This window comes from Triturus cristatus, chromosome 1_2, assembly GCF_964204655.1.
Source record: "Triturus cristatus chromosome 1_2, aTriCri1.1, whole genome shotgun sequence".
Classification (NCBI taxonomy): Eukaryota; Metazoa; Chordata; class Amphibia; order Caudata; family Salamandridae; genus Triturus; species Triturus cristatus.
Genome location: NC_140580.1, coordinates 339688947 through 339713012, shown reverse-complemented (window position 1 = coordinate 339713012; position 24066 = coordinate 339688947). Strand labels below are relative to the sequence as shown.

The 24066-nt window shown below is 44.4% G+C and overlaps 1 protein-coding gene across 9 annotated transcripts in view; it reads right to left on the bottom strand.

Annotated features, from left to right (window-relative positions):
* PHC2 (polyhomeotic homolog 2) overlaps positions 1–24066 on the bottom strand; it is a 556042-nt gene that overhangs the window by 62453 nt on the left and 469523 nt on the right. For all 9 annotated transcript variants that reach the window (XM_085603959.1, XM_085603955.1, XM_085603952.1 and 6 more), the window contains one exon: positions 6789–6863. In XM_085603959.1, coding sequence (XP_085460085.1) covers positions 6789–6863 — 75 coding nt within the window. The remainder of the gene's footprint in view (positions 1–6788; positions 6864–24066) is intronic.

The window sequence follows — 24066 nt, the reverse complement described above, 5'->3', positions numbered from 1 at the left end:
CCAGACGAAAGGCACAAAATCTGCACGTTGACAGTGAACCTCAAAGATGACAGAGAGTTTGTCGTTGTCTGAAGATGGTTGATGACTGCCTGGAATGAGCTCTCCTTCAACAGCCAGTCGGGTGAGGACTGGGACACCCGAACTTCAAATGTATGCTGTTATAACCGCCATCACTTTCGTGAACACTGGAGACCAAAGGGGAGCACAGTGAACTGAAAAAACCCACCGCAAACTGCAGTTAGTTCCGATGGGTCTGCAGGACAGGTATATTTAAAAAGGTGTCCTGCAGATCCAACATCACCATCCAGTCTTCAGGGGTGAAGGCAGACAAGCCCTGGGCCAGTGTAAGCATTTCAAATTTGCCCTTCTGGAGGAAGGCGTTCAGTGGGCACAGATCTAAACTTGGATGAAGACCTTTGTTCTTCTTTGGCAACAGGAGCAACAACCACAACCTATTTCTGACCCAAGGACCTTCTCTGTAGCCCCTTTTGCCACAAGGGCTTGCACTTCCTGCCATAAGATGGACAGATGGTCCTCCATCCGTTGCCCTAGAGACCTTGCTGAGGCTGAATTAGCTGCAGGTACGGGGTACCTCTGGCGAAACTGCGAAAGAATGGTAGGGCTGATGTGGCTGGTGAGGCAGGGCAAATAAGCCTAGGGAGCGTGTTGTGGCCCTGCTCTCCTTCAACCTCTCCAGAGTAGAATCATCCTTGTGCCCATAGAGGTGAGTACAGTCAAAGGACATACCCATAAGAGACAACTAGACATCACCTGAAAAATCTTTTGACTGCAGCCATGCATGGTGGCGAATGGAGACACTGGTGCCAATGACTTGCCTGATGGAACCTGCCATATCCAAGCCACTACAAATTGTGAACTTGGCTGCATAACAGCCGTCCTCTATAGATTGGGTTAGGACATGCTGGAGGTCTTCTGGGACACCTGAAAGGAATGAGCCACCAGATCGCAAAGAGCGTGGGAATAGCAGCCCAGCAGGCAACTGGCATTAACGTAACTGAAGACCAAACTGGTGGAAGAAAATACCCTCTTCCTAAGGGTCCCCACTCTTTTAGACTCCCTATCTAATCTGGGGGAGTGTTCGGAAACGTGGGTGTCTTGCAATTTGGCTATATATTGGGAGGCAACAGCAAGGTTTGGGCCAGGCCCCTTGCAGAGTATCTGGGAGTGCCTCATTAAAAGGGAGCAGGGGCTCAGTGGTGGTTTGCCTCGGTTGGAGAATTTTCGGTCAGGACAGTAGCTTTGACCTCTAAGGTGAAATGCGAGAACTTTAGACACCCTCCGCATGACCACTGCAAAGGAAGCACTCTTGAGTGGCAAGACCTAGGGGTATAAAAAAACCAGAATTAAGGGAGGTGTCTAGGCCACTGGCCTCTCAGAGGTCATCATATCATACCAATTCTCCTCATGGTAAGGTTGGCCGATTTTCATCACCTGCGTCATAATCAGCACTAAACAAGGAATGTAATGTAGGGGATATTCCTTGTGGTGGTGGGATGGGACTAAAAACGATTTTTGGACCAGGACTGATCTTGATGATGCTTGGTGACGTGCAATTTTTACCTTGCAGTCCTATATGGCCTTCAGGTTCATCGATGCAGTCACCGCAGGCTTTAGAGCTGTGGCTTGACCCCAGGTACCATAGGCAAACCTGATGGAGATCAGTCACAGACATTTGCCTGTGAAAGTCCCTACAAAGTTTAAACCCTGTAGTCTTGGTGGATGACCTGTTCCTTGTACACTGAATGACATTTTATTTTGAGATAAAAATGCCTCTGGAAAAGGCGAGAGGAAGCTCCAGATACACATCTGGTGTCCTAAGAGAAAGGAACTGACAGAGCAGGAGATGCAACTAGATCAGCTTCGGTACAGAGCAACGTGGCGCCACCTACCGGTGCGCAGAGCTACAGCTGAAAATGTTGCAGGTCCAGTATGACGCCTGGGTAATATACAAAAGGTGAGGAATCTGCAGTTCGAAGTCTATCAGAAAATGAAACATCTGACTCTGTAACGTGCTCCGACACTTCATTGCTATGGTACACATTACATTAAATACATGATCAGGGCCGGCTCTAGGACGGTGCAACCAGTGCCACTGTACTGGGCGCCGAGCTCAGGGGCACTGCATTTTGAAATCTTTTATGGGTTTTGAAGCACTTACTCTAGAGTTCCTTGTGTCTCCAGCAATTTTAAGGCACCATTCAAAATGTCAAGATAACTCTGGTGATTAATGTACCTTCTGAATAGAGATCAAGTTTTGTCTAGGGTCAGTTTTGAATCATAACAAAGCAGCGCAGAGTTAATGTGCCTATTGCAAAAAACGTGTAGCCAGCAGATCACATAATTGTTTTTTATGTACATAGTTCAGTGGGTTACGCTTTTGTCACAGAGATCCTTTTGTTACCTACATTTCGTAAGCTATAATCCTAATATAGCACACTGAGCTATGAACGGTCATCAAAAAGCTGCATGCAATTGCAAAGTATACATAAAAAGGTTACCTTTTTACCCCATCCTTTCATTATCTAAATGTTGCTAAAAGGGGTTACTTTAGTAAGAAATATATTCTTATTCGTAAAGCCAACTCTAACCATTGTGTTTTGTTTTAAATGTAGAGATTTTGCTTCTCCAGACCTAGCCCTGTTAAAATACACCCCCTACAAGTAGGACATGACTCCTACAAAGTGTAGTCCTCCTTGTTTTATGTAACAATTCCAGTACTTGTTTGAGTAACTGTCTCTGTATAATCTTCCTGTGTGATGTAAAGTGCTCCGACACCCTACATTGGTGAGAGTAGCTCAATAAACAAAATTAAATGCATGCGAGAAGGGATATCGAGAGACAAGTGGGGCAATTGGAGGGTGGTAGAGGAGGGAATCCGTGGAGAAATAGGTCAATCATGGGTGCCAACAAAGATTGTCGAACCGAACGCCACCAGCGCTAAAGCAATCCCTGCACATCCTCTATGCAAAGTAATTATTGCAACATATCCACGTCTCACCAAAGCAGCCCTTGTCCAACAACATTCTAGTTAATCATACATCAACCTCTCCTAATAATTCACCTAGTGACCACTCAACCATAGGAGTGACAGTTGCTCAAACAACTAATCAGGGTTTCGAAGGCACCAGACTACCACCAATAAGAAGTTGGAAACATACATATTCTAGCCAATAAATACCACAATTAGAAGCCTCAATGAATTCACAAACGTGTCTCAATCATACTTAAGACAGTGTGGAGCTATCAACTCAACTGAAACCAGAGACTGAACAACCAGAAATATTCGTTGTACCATGAAAAAGCGCTTGCAGAAAATCACCACAATGTAATGTGCTTCAAATAAGGTTCCTCTAAAAAGTACTTTGAGAACATTAAAACATCTGAAAGAAATCATTCATCGATAAACTTGACATTTTTATGCGTTGAAGTCTCACTCCTCTAGATTCATATGCTGGGCGTATATGAGCGCAACTTAGTCAACACAATGGGAAAAGCCAATATGGCTTGCCTTTGAAACAGGGTAGCTCACCTTTTTGGCTTTGCCGATGCCACTTGCCAATAATGTAATGTATCCGCAAAAGGGCGAGGGAGATGTTTTGAGGTGTGGGGGAAGGAGGTGCTGTGGGGGTGAGGGGCAACACAAGCAAGAGAGCAAGATTGAGGTCATGGGTGCTTCGCAGGGGGAAGCACAGGAGGAAGCTACCAAGATGGAGTAGGGGCGGGAGCATGTTTGGCTGTTTGGCAGGGAGGAAGCACATGAGGGAGAGAGCAACACATGCAGGGTCATGGGGGCTTGGGTAGAGGAGAAGCAAACGAGGGAGAAAGTAATACGAGGATATGGGGGAGCGAAAGCAACACGGTGCAAGAGGGTGGGGAGAAGCACTCGACAGAGCACGGGTGACAAGCGTTTTGCGGGGGTAAGTACACAAGAGAAAGAACACAGAGCATAGTGCAAGAGCAGGGGTGTTTGGCGGGGAAAACACATGAGGAAGAGAGCAACAAAGCACAGTAGCTGGGACGTTTGGCGGTGAAGCACAATAAAAAGAAAAAAGTATGGAGCACAATGGGCGTTGATGGGTAAAAACAAATGAGAGCAACGTGGAGGGCTGGTATATTTGTATGGGGGTAGTACAAGAGGGGCGGTGTTTCCAGTGGGGGAAGCATATGAGGGAGGGAGCCACATAGGAAAAATCACATGAGGGAGAGAGCTGGAAAACAGATACACTTAATAAAAAATTATGCAAATAAGCCAATTAAAGGATGGTAAAGATGCTATACTCCGGGGAGGTACAGACAGGATCCTGACCTCCAGGATCGGAATGATGAATTTCTCCCATTCCTCATCAATTGCCAGCCGCTAGGAATGGAAATCTCAGGCTCGACTTGGGAATGACTCAGTTGGCCCATTAAAGCTCCCTGACATCCTTCAACCTTCAGGCAGCTATTGGGGGAGCGCTAGGTGAGTCACAGCATCTCCGGCCACTAATTTAACAAGTGCCTCAGTTACACCATCAGCTGGATGACTGAGAAGTCTGTTAAACTAATAACCATCAAAGAGTGAATAATTAATCACGGACTATTACACTGGGAATTTAGTGGGTGATAACTGGCAACACCAATGTCTAATATCTGGAGCCACGTCGCCATTTTTGGCAAAGACACATCCTTCTGGTTCACCTAAACAACTATAATTCACTGCTTTAATCATGAACTGAAGCAGTGAAAGCTTCAAACTGTATGTTTGTTCTCCTTTTGAAGATTTACACATTCAAATCTATAACATCCACCTACACTGACTAACTATCCAAGCTCCAGAATTGACAGCTGTTGACTACAGCAAACCCCTTCTAGCAGTGCTGGCAAAATCAACACTAAACTCCTTTAAAAGATCCTACACGCTGCCATTAGGTTAGTCATCCGAACACAAACTCTACGATCCAAATCTCTTCCAAAAAATCCCAGATTGGATCACACTAGATGGCAACTAATCCTTTAAAGTCCCTTCATCAGCCACAAAGTCCATTTCCAAATGTGCCCTTGCCTGCTTTCTCCAGAAACTTAAGAAAGCAAGGCGGGAGTACAGAACTACAGTCACCACCATGACTCTACAGCTTATCCTTATGATGAAGGCAAGATGAAGGATTAATAGTTTGTGCAAACAATATTGAGCAATGCCATTTTAACAATTCTGACTGAAATCAGATATACCTAGATTTCTGAAAAGTCTCAATGCATTGCTTATCGTGATATTTCTACAAAGGAATAAAACCATCCTGCCTCGAGAAAGAACTGCAGTTTTCACTACCAGAGCAAAACTGGCCTCTACCTGACACACAGCAGCAAGCCAGCATAATGAAGAATCGTGCCTCAAGCAACAGCAACGTGCTAGCAGAATAACCAGCCCAGAAAATACTATCAATATAGCTGGTCATTGGTCCATTGAATTTTAAGCAAGGTGTGAGAAGCTCGACACTCATGTTCTGGGTGTAGTTCTTGATATATATGAATCCGTAAATAAACGGTTAAACATATAACTGTAGTTATAAATATATTTGATGAAATTAGCACTGCCCAGCCATTCTGAAACTGTAGAAAAAATACACAGAGGACAACATTGGGATACTTGCAAGCTCTTATGAAGTTCGGCTAAGGCAGCCATATCTCGATGCTGCGTTAAATAAGATCATTTTAAAGCAAATGTTAACAGTGAGGCTTATGGCCTTGCCGATAATAGATATTAACATGCGCTGGAAATCCTTAGAGGCGATCACCACTTGCAGATTATGTCATCAGCATGAGGAATCCATGGTTCACTTGGTCTGCATATGCCATTGCTGGATACATTCACGTCGCACTTTACTGAGACCATTGCTTTTAAAATATGGGACGAGTACTTGCAATAATGCTATGAAACTTTTGTTTAGCCTGGAGATTCCGATGGAACTGGCTAGGTTCGCCAAATTTGCACACAAAGTTAAACAACGTTTAAGTAATGCACATTGCACTTTAGAACTTCAGTGCTGCTCATTGGGTATGTCTACACTCTGATTTGCATGTTATCACTTGATTTATGTATTCTGCATTTTTATTGAAACTTCTGTTCCAAAATCGGTCTGCCTTGAATGCCTTTTTATCTGGAAATTTTAAATGACTTTGCCTGATTTGTGAAGTTTGCACACAGGGGAAAGTCCCTGGTTTTTTTTTTGTGGTTTTTTTAATGTGCGTACCTTTTCTTTTCTTTCTCTTTTCTTCTCTTTTCACAATTGATCTATGGGTTTTAGTGTCTTTATTATTTATGACCTGCATTCCAGGATTTGTTTTAGCGGATGCAGTACATCAAATTTGTAAAGCAGTAAATAATGGTAACTGTAGTAAGCAAGTATTGAGGATATTTTATAGGAAACTTTTTGTGACAATTTTTGTTAATTGATACAATGAAAAATTTCGAACATACACGGAGGCAGTTTGTAAAACCGATTCTCTTCAGAGACCGATCTAAAATTATTCTGCATGTGTTCTATTATATGCCTTGTGTAGTGCAGCGCCTCCTAGATTAAACATAAGATATATGACCTTGAAGATGCTGTTGCAGGCAGCACACCTGCAGTGAGTTTGAGTTCTGTTAAACTGAGGCACGCATATTCCAGTATTTAGAACCTGCTTTCGCAGACAGCATAGAGCATGAGTCAGTTTTAAAATCACTTGAATTGTTTAAAATGTGTTTCATTTCCAATTTAGCTTGGTTCAGTATATTTCATAATGCTTACCCCATCAACTAAGGAGTCACCACCTTTTTTGTGCCTTTTTTCGGACCCAACAGCTGATTTTGATGTCTTGTGCGTCTATTGAAGAAAGAGTAGTATGATGTTACTTCATCAGAACAGAGGGATTTTCAAGTCACAAAAGCTCAAATCACTAGTGTGACAGACATGCAAAAAATCATTATGTAAACAAACTATTTTAGGAGTTAGAGGGCCTCATACAAACACATTAATAGGAGAGGGCTATAAAGCCTTGAACATCACAAAGTATCACTGTAACATAAATGCACCCATAGGAAGCAGCATCAGCTGGAAGTACCTTCATTTGTGATGCATCTGCTTGAGGCACTGAGATGGAGAAAAACACAATACTTACATGCATACTGGTTATGCTTCGGTTATGAAACTTCACAAAAAAGATCACTCGCTGTCCACACAAACCTTCTAGCTTCACTTGTCCTATAGCATTTATGTGAAAAGCCTTCTACCCACTTCTATACAACCGTGGAGCCTCTCCCAGTATAACAGAGTCCTCACTGCTTCCCAGTTATGTTTACACTTTAGAAGCACCACATTATACAAATGCATATATCTGGCCTTGAAACAAAATGCTTCCTTACCTGTAGGATTAATTTTGCAGCTTGAAGAATTTTTCTGGATTCACATGCTGTGCATTATCCAGCCATCTAGTAGTTGGGTCCGGAATTCTTGTTAGTCTATTTTTTTGCTGGGTGGTGTTGACCTTTTGCTGTACTAGTCCTTTCTTTTGTGATATCAGACACCTACTCCTGAAACCCGTTTGTTTGGTTGCCCTCTTCAGATTCTTTTTTCTCTTGCTTCTCGCCAACACTTTCCTTGTGGCTTCCCTGTATTTTCCATTACTCCTGTCCTGTCTCTTCTTGTTTTCAATTCCTCCTCATTTCCGGGAAGGTGGGTGAGTCGCATGTGAATCCAGAAAATACTTCAAGCTGCAAAACTACTACTTCAGGTATGTAACCATTTCAATTTGCAGTGCTAATCTTTTTTGGATTTACATGCTGTGCATTGATTACGTAGCAGTATTGTCCTCTCTCAGTAAGCTGGGCTGAAATGAGTGAAGATGCGAACATCTGTTTTAGTACTTTCTGTCACACCTGTGCCTCCTTGTTTGCTTGGATGTCCATGCAGTAATGTTTTGTATATATGGAAGACTATGTGCCCACCATCTATCTTTAATGGATTCGCTGGATATAAATGCCAGTGTGGCCCTTTTTTCTTTCCCTCGTGGAGTGGGCTCTTGATCTCTGTGATAATGGTACGCCAGCCGGCTTGTAACATGCCTGGATAGTTTTTACTATCCACCCTGCGAAGGTTCCCTTGGTGACTGGTGCGCCCTTGTTGGTTGGTGCAGATGAGATAAATAACTGGCTTGTTTTCCTGATGTCCCTTGTTTTTTGTAAGTAGTGTGAGTAAGACCTTTTCGGCTTGTGTCTTTGGGACTTGGAAGAAGGCTGGCAACTGCTATGTTTGGTTGACAGAGTGTGTTTGTCCTCATAACCACCCTGTTGTTGTGCACTTGCAAGCAGGGTTCCTATGTTGTTAGTGCTTGCAACTCAGTAACTCTTTGCAACAATAATGAGAGCGATTAAGAAGGCTGTCTTGAGGGTTAAGTGCTTGACATCTTCTTTGAGTATTGACATGGACTCGAATGAGCTAGTCATGAGTTGGGTTAGACTCAGGTTTAGGTTCCATAGCGGTGCAGGTACTGTTCTCGGAGGGCTATTCTCTTTGCCCCTTCCAGGGACTCTTTGAGGACTGGTACTTTTAAGAAACTGGTGCCTGTGATTCCTCTAGTGTAGATGACTACGGCTTTGAGTTGCTGTTTTGGAGAGTTGAATGATAGGCCTTTGTCTAGGAGACGTTTGAGGTATTGACTACTGTGATCTCCTCTGGACCCCATGTTTCTTTCCCAAAAGTGTAAATCTGTTTTGTTTTGTGGTATAGAATCTTCTTGTGCTTCCTCTTTTGTCCTCATTGAGAACCTCCACAATCCAGTGTGGTAGGTGTAGGTGGCCATACTCTAGTCTTCAGGAACCATGCTGCTAAGTTCAGGGTTGCTGGTTTTTAGGTCGAGCCTAGAACAGCGCATGCGCTGTTTCTTGAATTTTTGTAAGGGGATTTTCAAAGTGCTGCAGCCGCTGGCCTAAAGTCTGCGCGCAACCGCCATATGTCTCCGTCACGGGTACTGTACTTCATGAAGGCGTTTTTGCTATAATCGGGCACCGCCGCTTTACTTTTAGTGTTAAAAATAAAGCGCCGGTGCCGCGAATATAGCGAAAGTAAAGAAATAGATGCTTGTTTCTATTTCTTTACCTTTGGTATAATCGCGGCTCCGGCGCTTTACTTTTACTGTTAAAAATAAAGCCCCAGTGCCGCGATTATAGCAAAAGTAAAGAAATAGATGCTTGTTTCTATTTCTTTACCTTTGGTATAATCGCGGCTCCGGCGCTTTACTTTTAATGTTAAAAATAAAGCGCCGGTGCCGCGATTATAGCAAAAGTAAAGAAATAGAAACGAGCATCTATTTCTTTACAAAGAACAAGCATTGCCATAGCCAATAGGTCTCGCTTTTGGGACCTTATAAGTATTTATTTATGCAGCACAATTTCTTTGGTGCAACAACAACTGTTGCATGGCTAAACACTTACAAGGTCCCAAAGGCGAGACCTATTGGCTATGCCAATGCTGGTTATATTTGAGCTCCTTTCATAGTTAACAGGTCCTGTTGAAGACGCAGTTTTATTACTCTACCTTGTGCCATCTCCACCAGCACCAAGAACCCATTGTTATTGATGGCTAAGATTGAGTGTTAGTGGACCACTGAGGGACTTGACCTCTCAGTTGGTATCTGGTATTCCGGGTTTTTTTTTAATTGAGATCAAAAATATCTCTTTTTCCCAAACTAACAACTTTTAAGGTTTATGATTCTTTCTTTATATGTTTAATTTCCTCATCTTTGTGAAGACCAAATAGGAATGCACTGGTTAACAGTAAGTTCATCATTTTCTTTTTTTTTTTTTTTTAAACCGTTTATTACAGAATCCAAAAATTTACAAAGATGGGCCTACAACCTTCAGGCCGGCCGCTAGCAAACAGAAGGAGCATGTAATACAGACAATAGAACGCACGCTGCGGCAAAAGGGAATTCACAGGAGTTGAAAGAGGCGTTGGCGCCACACCATCCGGACCCCACACGACGGTTTCATTTTTATATAAATAACAACAAAAAACAAGTCCACAAGGCAACCCACAGTCGGAAACAACAGCATGTGCTCCCCTAGGGGGGGGACCCCACCGATTCATAGGAATATCGAGGGGGGGAATAGGTCAGGACGGGGACTAAGTAAACTCATTGCCCAGAACCGGGAAGACAAACAGGCTAAGGAGACGGGGCCGGTGACGGATCAGGCAGTAGCGGCGGGGTACAGATTCCCCCACGGTAAGCGTTCCAGGGGCCCCATACTTTCACCCATGTCCCAGGCTTACCTCTCGCAACATACACCACCTTTTCCCGAAAACATACACCAATCCATGTTGTCCTTCCACGCCGAGACAGTCGGCGACCTCTGGGAACCCCACAGTTGCGCAATGTCATGTTTGGCCACCATATATCCCAGAGTCGCCCACCACGTCTGCGGCACTGAGTAGTCGGTTGGCTCCCATACATTCAAAAGACATCTCCTCGCCTCAGGCAACAGCGGCACATGCGTAACTACCTGCAAAACCTCATGCACACCACGCCAGAATCGCACCACCTCCGGGCATTCCCACAGAATATGGAGAAAGGTCCCCAAAGAACCACACCCACGCTTACACAACCCGTCCACAGCATAGCCCATACGCATCAGCCTCGGCCCCGTAACATAGACCCTATGGAGTATAAGTTCATCATTTTCAATTGTTCTTCTGGCTTTAAAGTGGTTAGCCTAAACCAATAGGCTAGACGAAGCAATATTCTATGGCAGCATGAAGTTACTGCTAAATCTGCAGGAATTTATGGTGGCACTAAGACTGGTTGGAAACTGTTTGACCCTCCTGGACAATTTCCTAAAAATCCAATTTTCTCTCCTTGGGAAGATCATTTACGAAGGCAAGTAATGCTTCCATGAAGCTCTATCGTACCTGCCTAGCAGCGCTGAGATACAAGATGTTTTGAAAGCTACTGCTGCCGAACTACAGGTCTTCCTGCCCATCATATCTAACTTCTTACTTTCGGTTTCTGCTGGAACTGATGTGTTTTTCTGACGGTTTATACAATGACCAAATCCAGTTCGGGTTCCTATTTGAGGTAGATTGGGTCATGATCCGATGGTGTATATTTTTTGAAAAGTTTAGTCATAGTTGAATGCCCCATAGCTGTTGCTAGATGTCTTTCTCTAGCTAATTCTGCAAAGCTTTCGGCCGAAGCAAGAAATGGTCTTGGTGAGGTTCTGGGTTATAATATCTTCATGATAAAACTCCCATTTGTGTGTTGAGTTTTGTAGCCACTCTTATTATAATGTCCTGGTAGGTTAATATACCATCCACCGGAGATGTTCTGACTGGTGTTGCAGCAGGAGACATCAGTGTGTAAGAGGTAAAGGAGTCTGTAGAATGAAACCAAGTAATTGTAGGAGAGAAAGATAGAGATCCACCTGTCAAGAGTATGTCTAGGTGATTCCTGTGGAGCTGGTGTGATAACCAGGTCAAGAAGGTTCAGGTGATATGGATGTAGCTTTTGGTACCTTAATAGGGACTTGTGGTACAGGACACAGTGGCGTCAGAGGGGCTGGAAACATGGTAGGCCTTGGAAGATGGTACAGTGGGTCTAGTGAATCTGGAGCAAGATCCTCAGCTGGAATTATATATCTTGGAGCTGGCAAAGGATCAGTTTCCTCAAAAGTAATAGCCTCATGAGAAGAGACAGAATAAACTGATGCTGAACAACAAGTTACTTACCTTAGGTAGCGCCTTATCTGGTAGAGACTATCTAACATATTCCTCACCTAAGAATTATCCTGAGGTGTCAGACTGGATCCGGAAATTGTTTAGTGAGCAGTACCCCTGCGTGCCAGTAGGCGGCATTGTTGCCAGACCTAATAGTGGAAATCGGATTTTGAAGATAGTGATGAAACAACCGGGCTTCTGGGGAAGGCGTGCAACATGGCAGAAGAAAGATCTAGTACATCAAATGGGTGATGCTGCCCATTAATAATAAAAAAAATCCAATTAAAGAATACTGGACCTAACCACTAGATGGCAGAATAAGGCACAGTATGTGAATTCAGAAAACATTAACGCTGCAAAACACTTGTTATTGTCGCACTTTGCCATCCTTCAAATGAAAAGTGTGCCTGTGCAAATGATCCTACCGACAACTCACAACTACACCTGCGCCACACTCTACTCTGCAACTTCTACAGATTCCACTTAATGTGAAATGTGTTGATGTTAACGATGGACTAGTGGAAGGAAGCCGCAGATGAGATAAAACGAAATTATAAGACACCAAGTTCCTCCTAGTAATTACAAAACACCCGCATTAGTGGAGCATGCGCATCGGCACAGACTCATCTTAGATTGGTTATTGCACAGCAGGAGAAAGCAATGTACAAATGTGTGTTTTACACATTTTGCAATTCCCAGACGGCCGCAAATAGATCCACTTCATGAATATTCATGAAGTAGGTCTTGGTTTGCGACCCATTGGGAATCTCTAAAATCACAGGGATAAGGTCAGCAAACCACCCTGACTGTGGTTGCTTTTAAATAAAGCAATCTGTGGGGCGTGGTTTGGACAGTCAACATGGCGGACGCTCACTAACTGAGCTTCGCATCGACCCCTTTCAATATGTATAAATAATTGTCATTGAAACCTCTCCTGTAGTTCAGGTGTCTCTTGTGGAGGGACACAACTGCTGAGGTGTCCCGAGACGACATGGCGCCTCGCAGTGCCACCCTCTTGGCCGCGGACCACAGACCGACGCAACAGAGAGGAGGCCGCTCCGCATGAGGAGCCCTGCGGAGGTGCCCCCCAGACAGCTCCTGTTGTGGAAGTGAGGAGGGAGTTGTAGGAAGCTGGCTCTGTATATACTATACCAAAGTGAGGTATAGTGTGCACAGAGTCCAGTGGAACCCCAAAGGTAGGCAGAGGTAAAGTTAGATAGCACCTCACTCTCCATTTGGTAGTGTGGTCGAGCAGTAAGGCAGTATCAGAGGACAGTGTTAAGCATGTGTTGTACACACAGTCAGCAAATGAATTCACACACTCAGACTAAACTTCAGACCAATTGTTTTTGTATAAAAATATTATTTTAGTTATTTTCTTTTCTTGAACCAAGCAAGCCTGGCACAGGTAAGTGATAAGTACTTTGCAGTAAATATACAGTTGTAATACAGTTTGGATTTGTAATAGTATATGCACTTTGTGGTGATATACAGTATGGTTTCAGACAAATGCAATACTTTGTAAATACAGTAAATAGACTTGAATGGGCTTTTCAGTAAAATTACAGGTAAGTTACTTTTGAGATTACTTTTCTTCCTTAGAGTAGTATACCTGGATACTACTCTGGGACATTTCTTGTAAACAGGTAAGTAAAAGCTGATTTTGTTCCTTATCTACCTGTTTTATGTTATCTATTGGCTCATTAATGACTTTGTTTATTGTGACTGCATGTACTTCTAACAGTTTTTTATTGAATAAGGGATAGAAGAGTTTTGCTGGTAATGTTTCTTTGACATCTTGATCCTGGTTTAATGTTTGTACATGATTATTTCCGTAACTTGTTCTCTCTACTTCCAAGGTAATTACATTTTTTATTACTTTAGAGATTTTTTTCTGGCTTTCCGTTGTTTTTTCCTCTGTCTTTTGGATAACTGAACTTCTGGTGATCCCTCTAAAGCTGTTAATTGTGGTGAACATGGAATTTCCACTGCTTGATCATTCGTTTTGTCAGCTGTTGAATCTTTTGAATTTTCTTTGACTTCAATTTTATCATTATTGTTAATCATATCTTTGGGTAAGCAATCACTCTTGCTGGCTTGATTTCCAACGTTCACTAATTTTCCTTTCACATAATCAATTATTGATTTTAAAACATCAGGAACAGTGGCTAGTTTGTTAATTAATGGGGCACAAGTACACTCAGTATACGAAGATATTGGTTGAGTTTGTGCCCTTATTATTAGATTGTTTAGTGTTGCTATCTTCTGGTCAATACCCGCTACAGAGGATGCCATAGCTTCCAGAGTTAGTTGTGAGGTTCTAAAAAATAGATCCCAAATTGACCCCAAACTCCATTTTCCTGTGTCTCGTGTCCCCTGGCTTTGGTTTTTCTCAATTAGAAATGACTGTTCTTTATAGGCTTCATTTATGGCGCTTTGCTCATCGTGCCCCTTTTCTCGTAGGCTAGTGAATTGTAGCCTGTTACTCCGTTCATCCTTTTGATAGGGGGTACTCCAACGCTGCAAGATTTCTGGTTTACTATTATATTCCTCCATATTTTTTTGTTTCATATTATTTTGAGACCCATTATTTTGTTTAGAATTCTCATGTTCCAACTTTTGAGCAATATTTGTTGTAGTCAGATTAAGATCTGATTGCAGATAATTGGGGAGGATTTTATCATCGCTTGTATTTTTAGCCCAGTCAACCCCTTCTTTTGTAGATTCTTGCTGGAGTTGATTTGTTTGGTTTGTTTAAGCCAAATTAATTGGGTCCTCTACACCATTAGCTTTTCTTACGTTTACTTGCACTTCAATTGGCATCAGCAGCCCTGTTGTTAGTAGTTATTGAATATCTCCAGTCCACTGCCCGTGTAGTTTGGGACTTCCTGTTGTGTATGTGCAGTTAGGGGAATAGTTAGCAGCTCTAGGTACATTATGTGGCCCCAATGGTTGCCTAATTCTTCTGTTGAATTTGACCTTAGCTCTGCCTCCTCCTCCACCTCTAGCTCATTCTGACCGAGTTCCTTTACTCCTTGGTTAAGGGATGTTATACTTGACACACCCATTGGCTTAATTGGGGTTTGGAGTTGGCATGAGTTATTTAATAACGTTAGCATGGCTCCAGTTGGATCTTTCATGAAATCAAATTTTGTTGAAGACTTGCCCGGTTTCCTAAATATATTGACCGTAGATGATTTGGGGGACTGGATTTCACCTATTTGTTTGAGTTTTAGTTTGTTCAGGTCTGTTGATTGTTGTATTTTTTTCTTCCTATTAGTGGGAGGCAAAGGTGGCCGCTCCTTTCCCGTCCTCCTTAACAAAACAAGCTTGTGGGGCACACCTAAGGCACAATTTACAAAATAAAACGTGGTTTGACGTGTCCCAATAATAATATTGAATCATAAATTAAGCAGAAATGTAATAGGACAATCCCTTTGCTGCTGCTGCTACCAGAAATGAGATCCTCCAGAGAGCCCAAGGCTGGCTCCCAGTTGACAAAGGATTTTGCCTTTTAACCAGATTTCCAACGCCAATACGCAGTGCCAACGCCTGGTCCTCATATGTCACTTTAGTGGCAGATTTAGGGGCGAAGGAGGCTAAGGAGTGGTAGTAAGATGATGCAGAGTAGTATGAGGCACACCCCCAATAGTAGTTACGGATAGCAAGAGGCAATTGGCAGATGACAGGAGGTAAAAGCAGATGAAATTAACAAGTTAGGGGAGCGGGGCAAGTGGGCACACTTGGCATGGATGCAGGCTGCGCCCGATCTGATCCAACCAATGGCAATCATTCACTACAGCCGCCCTCCAATGGCGGCCATGCTTGCCTTTGTAGAACAAGTATCAGGTATCAGTCAATTTGGCAAATTAGCTGCTGTTCGGCAGAGGTGGAAACGGTGCTCTAGAACCGTTTTGGCTCACTGCGGTCTCACTGTAGATCCCCGTTGAAGGCGGCCGCACTTACCGCGTTTGCAGTTTCTGAGCAGATTTCCAGCCCGTGTCAGGTGCGGTCAAGGAGCTACCTTCTACTGCCTCCCACACCGCCAGTGCCGCCGCCGCTATGGACCGTGGCGCCCGCTGACCGTTAACCAAATGAGGACCAAATGAGAACCGGCAAAAGGGGGACCGGGACTTCGCTCCGCTCCAACGCCCCTTTACCGACGTCCTTTGAAGGCTCAAACTGAAAACTGCTCGATGCACCGCCATTGCCGCAGTCTCTCCTCTCTCCGCACGACAACCCGGAACCGGAAAGAAGCCAGAAACTAATTTGATTAGTTAATTTTTTAGAACATAGTTTGCCTTCTTAAGATGGTTGACATGGGCGTTTACATGTGAGCATGATTTACATTCTGTATTTCTTCACCAGGTATATACCACTTCACCACAGAGTATTTTATTTAATCACACTTTAATAGTCCAAGCATGTTGCATTACAAATGAAAAGCGACTACATGACATCTAGTACTTTTATTTTTTGACCTTTTAAGATGACAGGCACGGTTGTCTACATCAGACTAGAGCTTCCCCTTTAGTCCTATTTTCTCTTCCACTTCCTTTTTCATTCTCCCATCACGTCCTTAATACGGCTGTGAAATCAATCGACATGCATACCACTGCGGGGACTCATTGATCCAGTAGGATCGTAATGGAATGGTAAGAGACTCCGCAGTCGTTCTCGGTTATTTACCATTATCCAACATGCACACGTTCTGAGTTTTTGAACTCTGGGCAGTGTGATCTTCACTTTTCATTTTATTCTGAAACTTCAATCTTGGATCTTTGAATACATGCTTTTCCATTTACTTATAGGAAAATGCACCCTGACGAAGGGCTGTGTCCCGAAATGCATTGGGATTGAGTCAATCTATGAAAAACGTGATATACGTTTTAAAAAGTATGATTACCGAACACGAAAAATGTGATAAACATAATGAGATAATAAAATACTTTATGCAAGTGTATACAAATTACTGAGGTTTTTGACACTCAATGTAGGATATTCCGGTGGTTCCCGACAGGTGGCCTCCTGCTTCTGCGTTCCTTTCCTCTCACGGTCTCCCAGGATATCTGTGATCCGCAGGGCCTCTTCCTCACACTCACAGGGGCGCTTGAAGGCCAAACAATCAACCTGGTCAGTGTTTACACCCCTCCTGCAGCTAAAGCCAAAGAGATCTAAAGCCTTCTCAGAGTTTGACAGTAATACCCAAACATCTATGGCATGCCACAATGGCCAGGATATACAGGTGGGTGGGGGGGGGGGGGGGGGCATAAAACAGGAAGCTGCTATACTAGCTGGCCTCTCATCCCTTGAATAGGATTGTGCGGGAGATAATCGATGAACACTATTTCCTTCCAATCTCTCCCTGTGATTACAAGGTGTTTGCCCATTACTACTATCACTTATACAATGCCCCATCCAGAAGAGAGACAGCCTTCTCCGCTCATCCACACCAATGTTGCCCTCCCTTGCCTCTCTAGGGCCCTAGACTAACCCTTCTAGGTTGAAGAAGCAGATGCAATGGAGAAGTTAAGATCTTTGCGACCCTACTGGCTGCCCGACTCAAGCAGGTCCTTCCCACACTGATACAACCCGACCAGTTTGGTTTCATACCACCTGCTGCATTGCCTTAGGCAGCTGCACATGGCCCTGGCCCACAGTCATCTCTTATCCCAAATTTGGGTTTGCTTTTTATTGATTTTGAAAAGATGTTTGACACAGTGGACTGGGACTACCTCAGGCTGGTGTTGGCATGAGCCGGGTTTGGGCCCGGCTTTAGTGGCATGGTCCAAGTACTATACTTTAATCCAATGGCGATGGTTCAAATTAACGGAATCCTATCCCACGCGTTCCCCATAGGCAGGAGAGCCAGGCAGGGATGTCCCCTTTCCCCACTCCTTTTCGAGCTCGCGATTGAACCTCTGTCACAACTCATCCGAGTAGATGCGCAGACCTACAGATGGAAATGGAGCGATGATCATGAAGATCGCAAAGCCTTGTACAAGGACCTAGTCCTGCTTTACATGGTGAACCCCTCACGGAGTGGGGCGCTGTCTCCAACTTTTACTTTGACTAGCAGGATGCAATACCCATCTGCTGTCTGAGCTTCAAATACCTGGGCGTCTGGGTTGCACTGCACCCAGAATCAGCTAAGTCTCTCACGATAGAGCCCCTCTCCCACAAAGCCAAAGTCGACTTAGTTAAATGGCAATTGGACTTTGCGCCCTATATAAAATGATGATTCAACCATGTTTTCTTTACATATTTCAAAGCTTGCCACCCCCCATACCACGGAAATAGTTCTGGACCCTGGATAGGATTGCGATCTCTTTTCCATGGCATGGTTCTAGGGCTCACTTTGAATTCACCCACTGCCAGCAGGTGCCTCTATGACAGGCGGTTTGGGATTGGCCAACCCTAACCTGTATCACTTAGCTTCGCACCCCCTGACTAGCCATGATTGGTTTAATGGGGAATGGTTAGATCATACCTATTGTTTGGAGCTAACCCTTATGGGGTTCCCCAACTTCTATCCATGCTGTACAGTTCTCCCATCTCTAATTCCACACCCTTAGTGACCAAATTGGCCCTACAAGCATGGAGGGCAGCTTTAAGGCACACCCACTGGGACACCAAACTCATACAGGAAACACCTCTCTGGAATGGTACTTGGTTGAGGGAGGTAGCGTCTTTGCAGGGTTTTGGGTGATGGGACCTTATTGGCATCTCGCAGCTAGGAGACGTCTGGTTGGGGACACATATGCACTCATATCAGGAACTTCAAACTATCGGTGGGCGGTTAACTCTGCTTCGCGTACAGAGTTCGCAGATTTTTTGTGACTCCGCACTCTGCTCAGAATGCGGAGTACATCAAAAAACTCAGATTACGCGCGTAGCGGAGTTTTCCCCCAGGCCACCGCCCACCGTTAGTGCAGCATCGGCAGACTGCACCGCTTGAAAACGGTGAGCAGGGGTGGCCTCTCATGTCCGAGTTAAATGTATGCGTGGAAGACAGTGCACATGCAATAATAAAGGCCTGTCCCGGAGAACTGCACCTGCTCATGTTAGGGCTCTCTGTGGCCCTGGGCCTGTATATGTGGCAGGCTCTAAACCACCGCCTGGCTTGTCTGAATGTCACCAGACCCCCTTCTGCTGTGGAGGAGAAACCTACAATCATAGATCCCCACCCTGATATAGGGGTCGTGTCATATACCAGCCCTACAACTCCCCAGCCTGGCGGAGGAGCCCAAACATACCATGGCCCCGTGCAGGCAACACACACCCACGAAGACCTCTAGCCTGGTCCAGGATAGGACACCCACACACCATGACCCCGAACCCACACTAGACAGGTTGTAGGGTCTAGGCATGAGAGCGCTTACTGGGCCTAGGCATGCCTGTTATGATGGTGTCTGTGTGCAGCTAGAAAAACTCTCCCTGGGGTTACCCATTGCTAACAATCTAAGTTCTCAGGCTCAGACAGAAGAACTATCCCTCGGGTTACTCAGTTCTAATAGGCAGAAGAGCACTTACCGTTATGGGTGCCAAACCATCGGGGCATGAAGCAGCCCGTCCCGAGCCCCCACTAGGTCCTCCAGGAGTCCAGACCGCTCCCCGGTCACCCGCCCGCCGTACAGTTCGAAGGGCCCAGCAGATTTCACGCCCAGAGTGACAGCTGCAACTGAACCGGCCGAGCGGCTGCGCAGACCCATGGTAACCCCGCAGCCCCCCCCCCGGTCGGCCAGTACAGATGGATTCTCCTCAGGAGGACCCGCAGGCCAGCTTCCATTACTGTCCGGCAGCTGCAGGGGCAGGGTAAAAAACACATCTTAACTGGAACACATTGTGCGGTTCAAGCCTAGTTTTTAGTCCAGGAGCAGAAGCTGATCTGCAATTTGCCAATTTCTCTTGCAGACTGAAAACAAGGCTTGAACCGCACAAAGAGTTCCAGTTAAGAAGCTGCTTGCTGACTCATGCCTCGTTGAAGGCTCTAGCTGAATGCAGCGCTGTTTTCTCATGACACGCCGACTCACCGACAAAAAGGAGGTAAAATCCACGTTTAACCAGACAGATATTTATCTTCTAGGGTGGGCAAGTGGAGCAAATCCGCCCGCTCGCGAACTCCGCTGAATTCCACTTAGTCCAACTCTGCGAGATCCGCCCACCTCTACTTCAAACCACATATGCCTTGACCCATACACAGTTGTATAAATACCTTAAACTGAGGCATGCACTTCAGCCACACCTCTCTCAAGCGGATTCACTTCCACAGTTCAGTCCACTGGAGGATAAGCTTTTGATGGGTAATTTGGGCAAAGGGGGAGTCTCTAAAATTTACCGAGCCTTGATAATTAATGCACCAGACACTGTAGACCACCTTCGGGGGCAATGGGAGAATTGGCTGGGGCCCCTTGAGGATGAAGATTGGCGCAACGCACTAATGGCACAGAAAATGATCACAAGCTACTACTGGTTCAAACATACTACTTATATGGTGCCCATCTCTCTCCAGCTCGGATTCACCGGGCTGGACTACTTCACGAACCCTCCTGCTTTCAGTGTGGTGATGCTCCAGCCAATTTTTATCATGTAGTTTGGCTGTGCCCTATAATTCAAAGGTTCTGTTCTGCAGTGGTGGGAGGCTTTACCGAGGTCCTGTGTTGGGAGGTCCCCCTCTCTCCCCTAATTCTCTTACTAGGTGTCCCTGAGGGCTCAGGGTTGACGAGGGCTGACTGTTCATTCCTAGGGACGGCAGTTATAGTAGCTAAATGAGAGATTGCTGCCAGATGGAGTTCCGCTTCCCCTCCCACTCTCTCACAATGACGCCGGGCGGTGGATTGGTGTGCGCAGCAGAAGAAAACGGTCTATGAGGCCAGGGGCTGCACCCTTAAACACGGCAGAGAATGGGGGGGGAAGTGGTTGGGCCAATAAATCCATGGTACTGCTTAAGGGCGGGAATGCCACTGTCACTGCTGCTTTGTAATGATGTGTTGTATCGAATGAATGCCAGTGCCTTGCAATCGCAATATGTAATTTTCTCTGATAATCCAAATGTGTGTCACAACGTTCTTCAGTTTCTTAGTATTAAATTCAATAACATTTGTTTATCAAAAAAATTAAATAAAAAAAAAATTGAAATGCAAACTATTTCCACATTTCAAAACAATAAATAAATGAGTTTTCTTTTCATTTATTTTTTTTTAAGAGTAGGGTATGGTCCGTGGGACCACTGCCCGCTCTGAAAAAATGTTTTTACAAACATTCACAAAGGGGAAAGGGTCCTTTGGGGAGCCCTTCCCATTTGTGAATGGAGTACTACCTTTTTGAGGTAGGCAGTAAAATATGAATGTTTGGCGACCGCATTTAATTCGCAAAACATTCACACATACCACTGCAATTCAGTATTACGAAGGGACACCCTAAACACGCCCCTTCCTAATACCGAATGGCAAACCCAATTTGTGATTCAGTAATAGGTTATCGAATCGCAAATATGGCTTTGTACATGTTAAAAAACCTTTTTGTGTTCGCAAAACGGGACAATTCTCCGAATCGGCCAGTTTGCGACAAGAAAAAGTCTTTGTACATGTGGCTCTAGGAGAATTACGGATCCAACCACTAGATGGCAAAATAATGAACAGCAAGTGAATTCAGAAAAGTTTCACAATGCAAACCCTGTCTGTTGGGCACTGAGGGTGGGGTCAGAATCAATTTCACTTTCAATTTAAATGGGTGTGCAAATTTCCTGTAGTTCACCAATCCTCAATGTTCTACTTTCTGGTTTACCGGGTGCATAGGTTTTGGCACTTTTTGTCCTCTTGTTGCAAACAATGCTGTCTGGTGTTCCACAATAATATAACTTTTTCTGATACATTATTTTTCTTTATTTCCTCATTTTGTTGACTTACAAACTAAATGAGTTCGACATTTGTTTTCTATTCTTGTGATACATAGATCATTCACTGTGATGCTGAAGACGAAGTTGCTTGTGCTTCTTTCAAAAGCACTGGTTATTTTTGTGGTATTGTCTTTGACACCCTTTTCTGTATGACAGACTGAAAGGATTCCAGTGCTGTATACTTCCTTGGACTCAGTTACAGCACATTTAAATATAACAGCACTTCTGTTTCAGCCATCTGGCATGGCTGTTAGCCTTAACATGTGCACTGCCCAACGTTTCAGTGGATGCCTTGCTGTGATGTTACAAATGGCCATGTGTTTGTAGATCACCACAGACAGCTGTCTTTTTCCTAGAGTAGGTCTTCCTGTAGTGGTATATATAGTGTGTTATGTGCCATTGGGAACTAGGTGGTTTCCTATTGTCAGAGGCTGATGGCTCATACAGCAAATTTTTCTTGAGGAAGGAAGTCACCCTCTTCTGTTTTGAAAACACCTCTACCTTTTAAGTGTCTATAATAATCCCAGAATTGCCTTTTTTTCTTTAGAAGAAAAATTCGAAATCCTTCCCTTCTATCCCTCCGCTATCCTTTTCAATCCAAATAACTGACTAACATATCCACCACTCAAATTACTTTCATATTTCACTATACTAATTCAACACTAATCCTTTATGGGTTCCGGAGTAGCGTGCTACTTCCCAAAAAAGCATTCTGCGCCCCGTCAGGGGTAGTAAGTGCTATATAAATGCAATACAATACAATACAATAACCAAGATTAACTGTAAATACGAGATTATGCAATAATTGCACCATACAGCCTATGCTTATTATTACTGACTGCCAGCCGTCTATTTAAGGAGACATGTATGTCATGCTCTTTTGTAATGAATGGCCATAACACTCACTTTGTGAGCCTACGGTGAATTGTAGCTTATTTCATGTATTTGTACTTTGCACATCAATATGTGTAAGTAGGTGTGCCCTTCACATTATAGTTGGTCTTAAAGTTGCCTCACACAATCACAAGAATGACTTCTTGTGCAAAAGTTATCAAAAACATGAGGTGAAATTCTCTTTGAGAGTCAGTCTGGTAATGCCTCTTACATGTGTTCATCTCTCTTTTATGTGCATTAGCCTGGTCTTTCTCTGTATGCAGGTGAACTTGGATGCCGTTATAACTTTAAAAAACGGTCTCCCCGCGTCTCGAAGCTGCTCCTGCTAGATTGGCTTAATCTATTTGGGGAAGTTGCAAGACTAAACCTACACAAAAGCACGACAAAGCTCTTCCCACTGGGGTTGTTGGTGCACCGGCTGACAGATTTGGGCATTTAGTGGGTGGTAGTTAACCCGGGTTATGGTCGCCCTGACAAAGGAGAAACAATATACATACAAAACAGGCAGAGTCCTCAACAAGTTGTGCAAATCCATAACCTTCTGGACCACACTTTCACTCTTTGCCAAGGGTTGGGTTGTTATCGTTAAGATGGTACTCCTCCCGCGCTGCCTATATACTCTCTTTGTCCTTCGGGTCCGGCCACTTTTAAGCCGTTGCTCATGTGAGATGCCGGGCTGGACAGCGGGGTCTCCTATATAGTCCGGCAGCCGGCAAGGGTATAGGAGAGGATAGCTACCTGGGTCCCCAAGAAACCTATGTAAGAAACTTCCCAATTTGGAATCTGAGGCCATTCCAATGTATTCCTGACATGTCCCTGTTGCACTGGCAGGAGGGGGGTGCTTGCTGCTGGGGGACCTCTATAGTCCTTTATAATGTTCTAGGACGTGGCAGAGTCCTTTGGGGTCAGCCTTGGCCAGTTTCTCTAGGATGCCAAACTTTCTGCAACAGCCAGGGAGATCTGACGTTTCCCACAATGATCCTCTGATGTCTTGCACCCTGGAGGAGGGGGGGGACCGGGGGGAGACATTCATTTGGCTCCGGTAGGATACTGATCACTCTAATCTAGACAGCATTAAAGATGGATAAGGAAGGACCACACTGAAAGCCAGACAGGCATGGGAAAATTATATAGATGGAGAGAGAATGTGCAATGTACTACAAGCTAGTTGGAACAGTCTTGGGGAACGCTCGTTTCAAGATGCCCCACTTCACACTTTTTATATCAAACCTACCTGACGCCGATTAGAAAAGAATACTTGAATGTAGTCACTGAGCGCCTGAGCAGAGCACTGGCAATCACAGTGCCTTTCTTACCTCAGTCTTGCCTGTTGGGCATCATCGTAGACCCCAAACAGAAACAGATGGAATACAAATTGCTCCAGTTAGCTCTCTTGCTCGCAAAACGACGCATAGCATTCGACTGGCTGATATGTAAATTTAGCTGAACATCCTGGAGGGTAAAAGGTTTCCTAGGAGTGGGATGATGTCTACGACCTATGTCCATTTTAATTACTGAAACCACAGT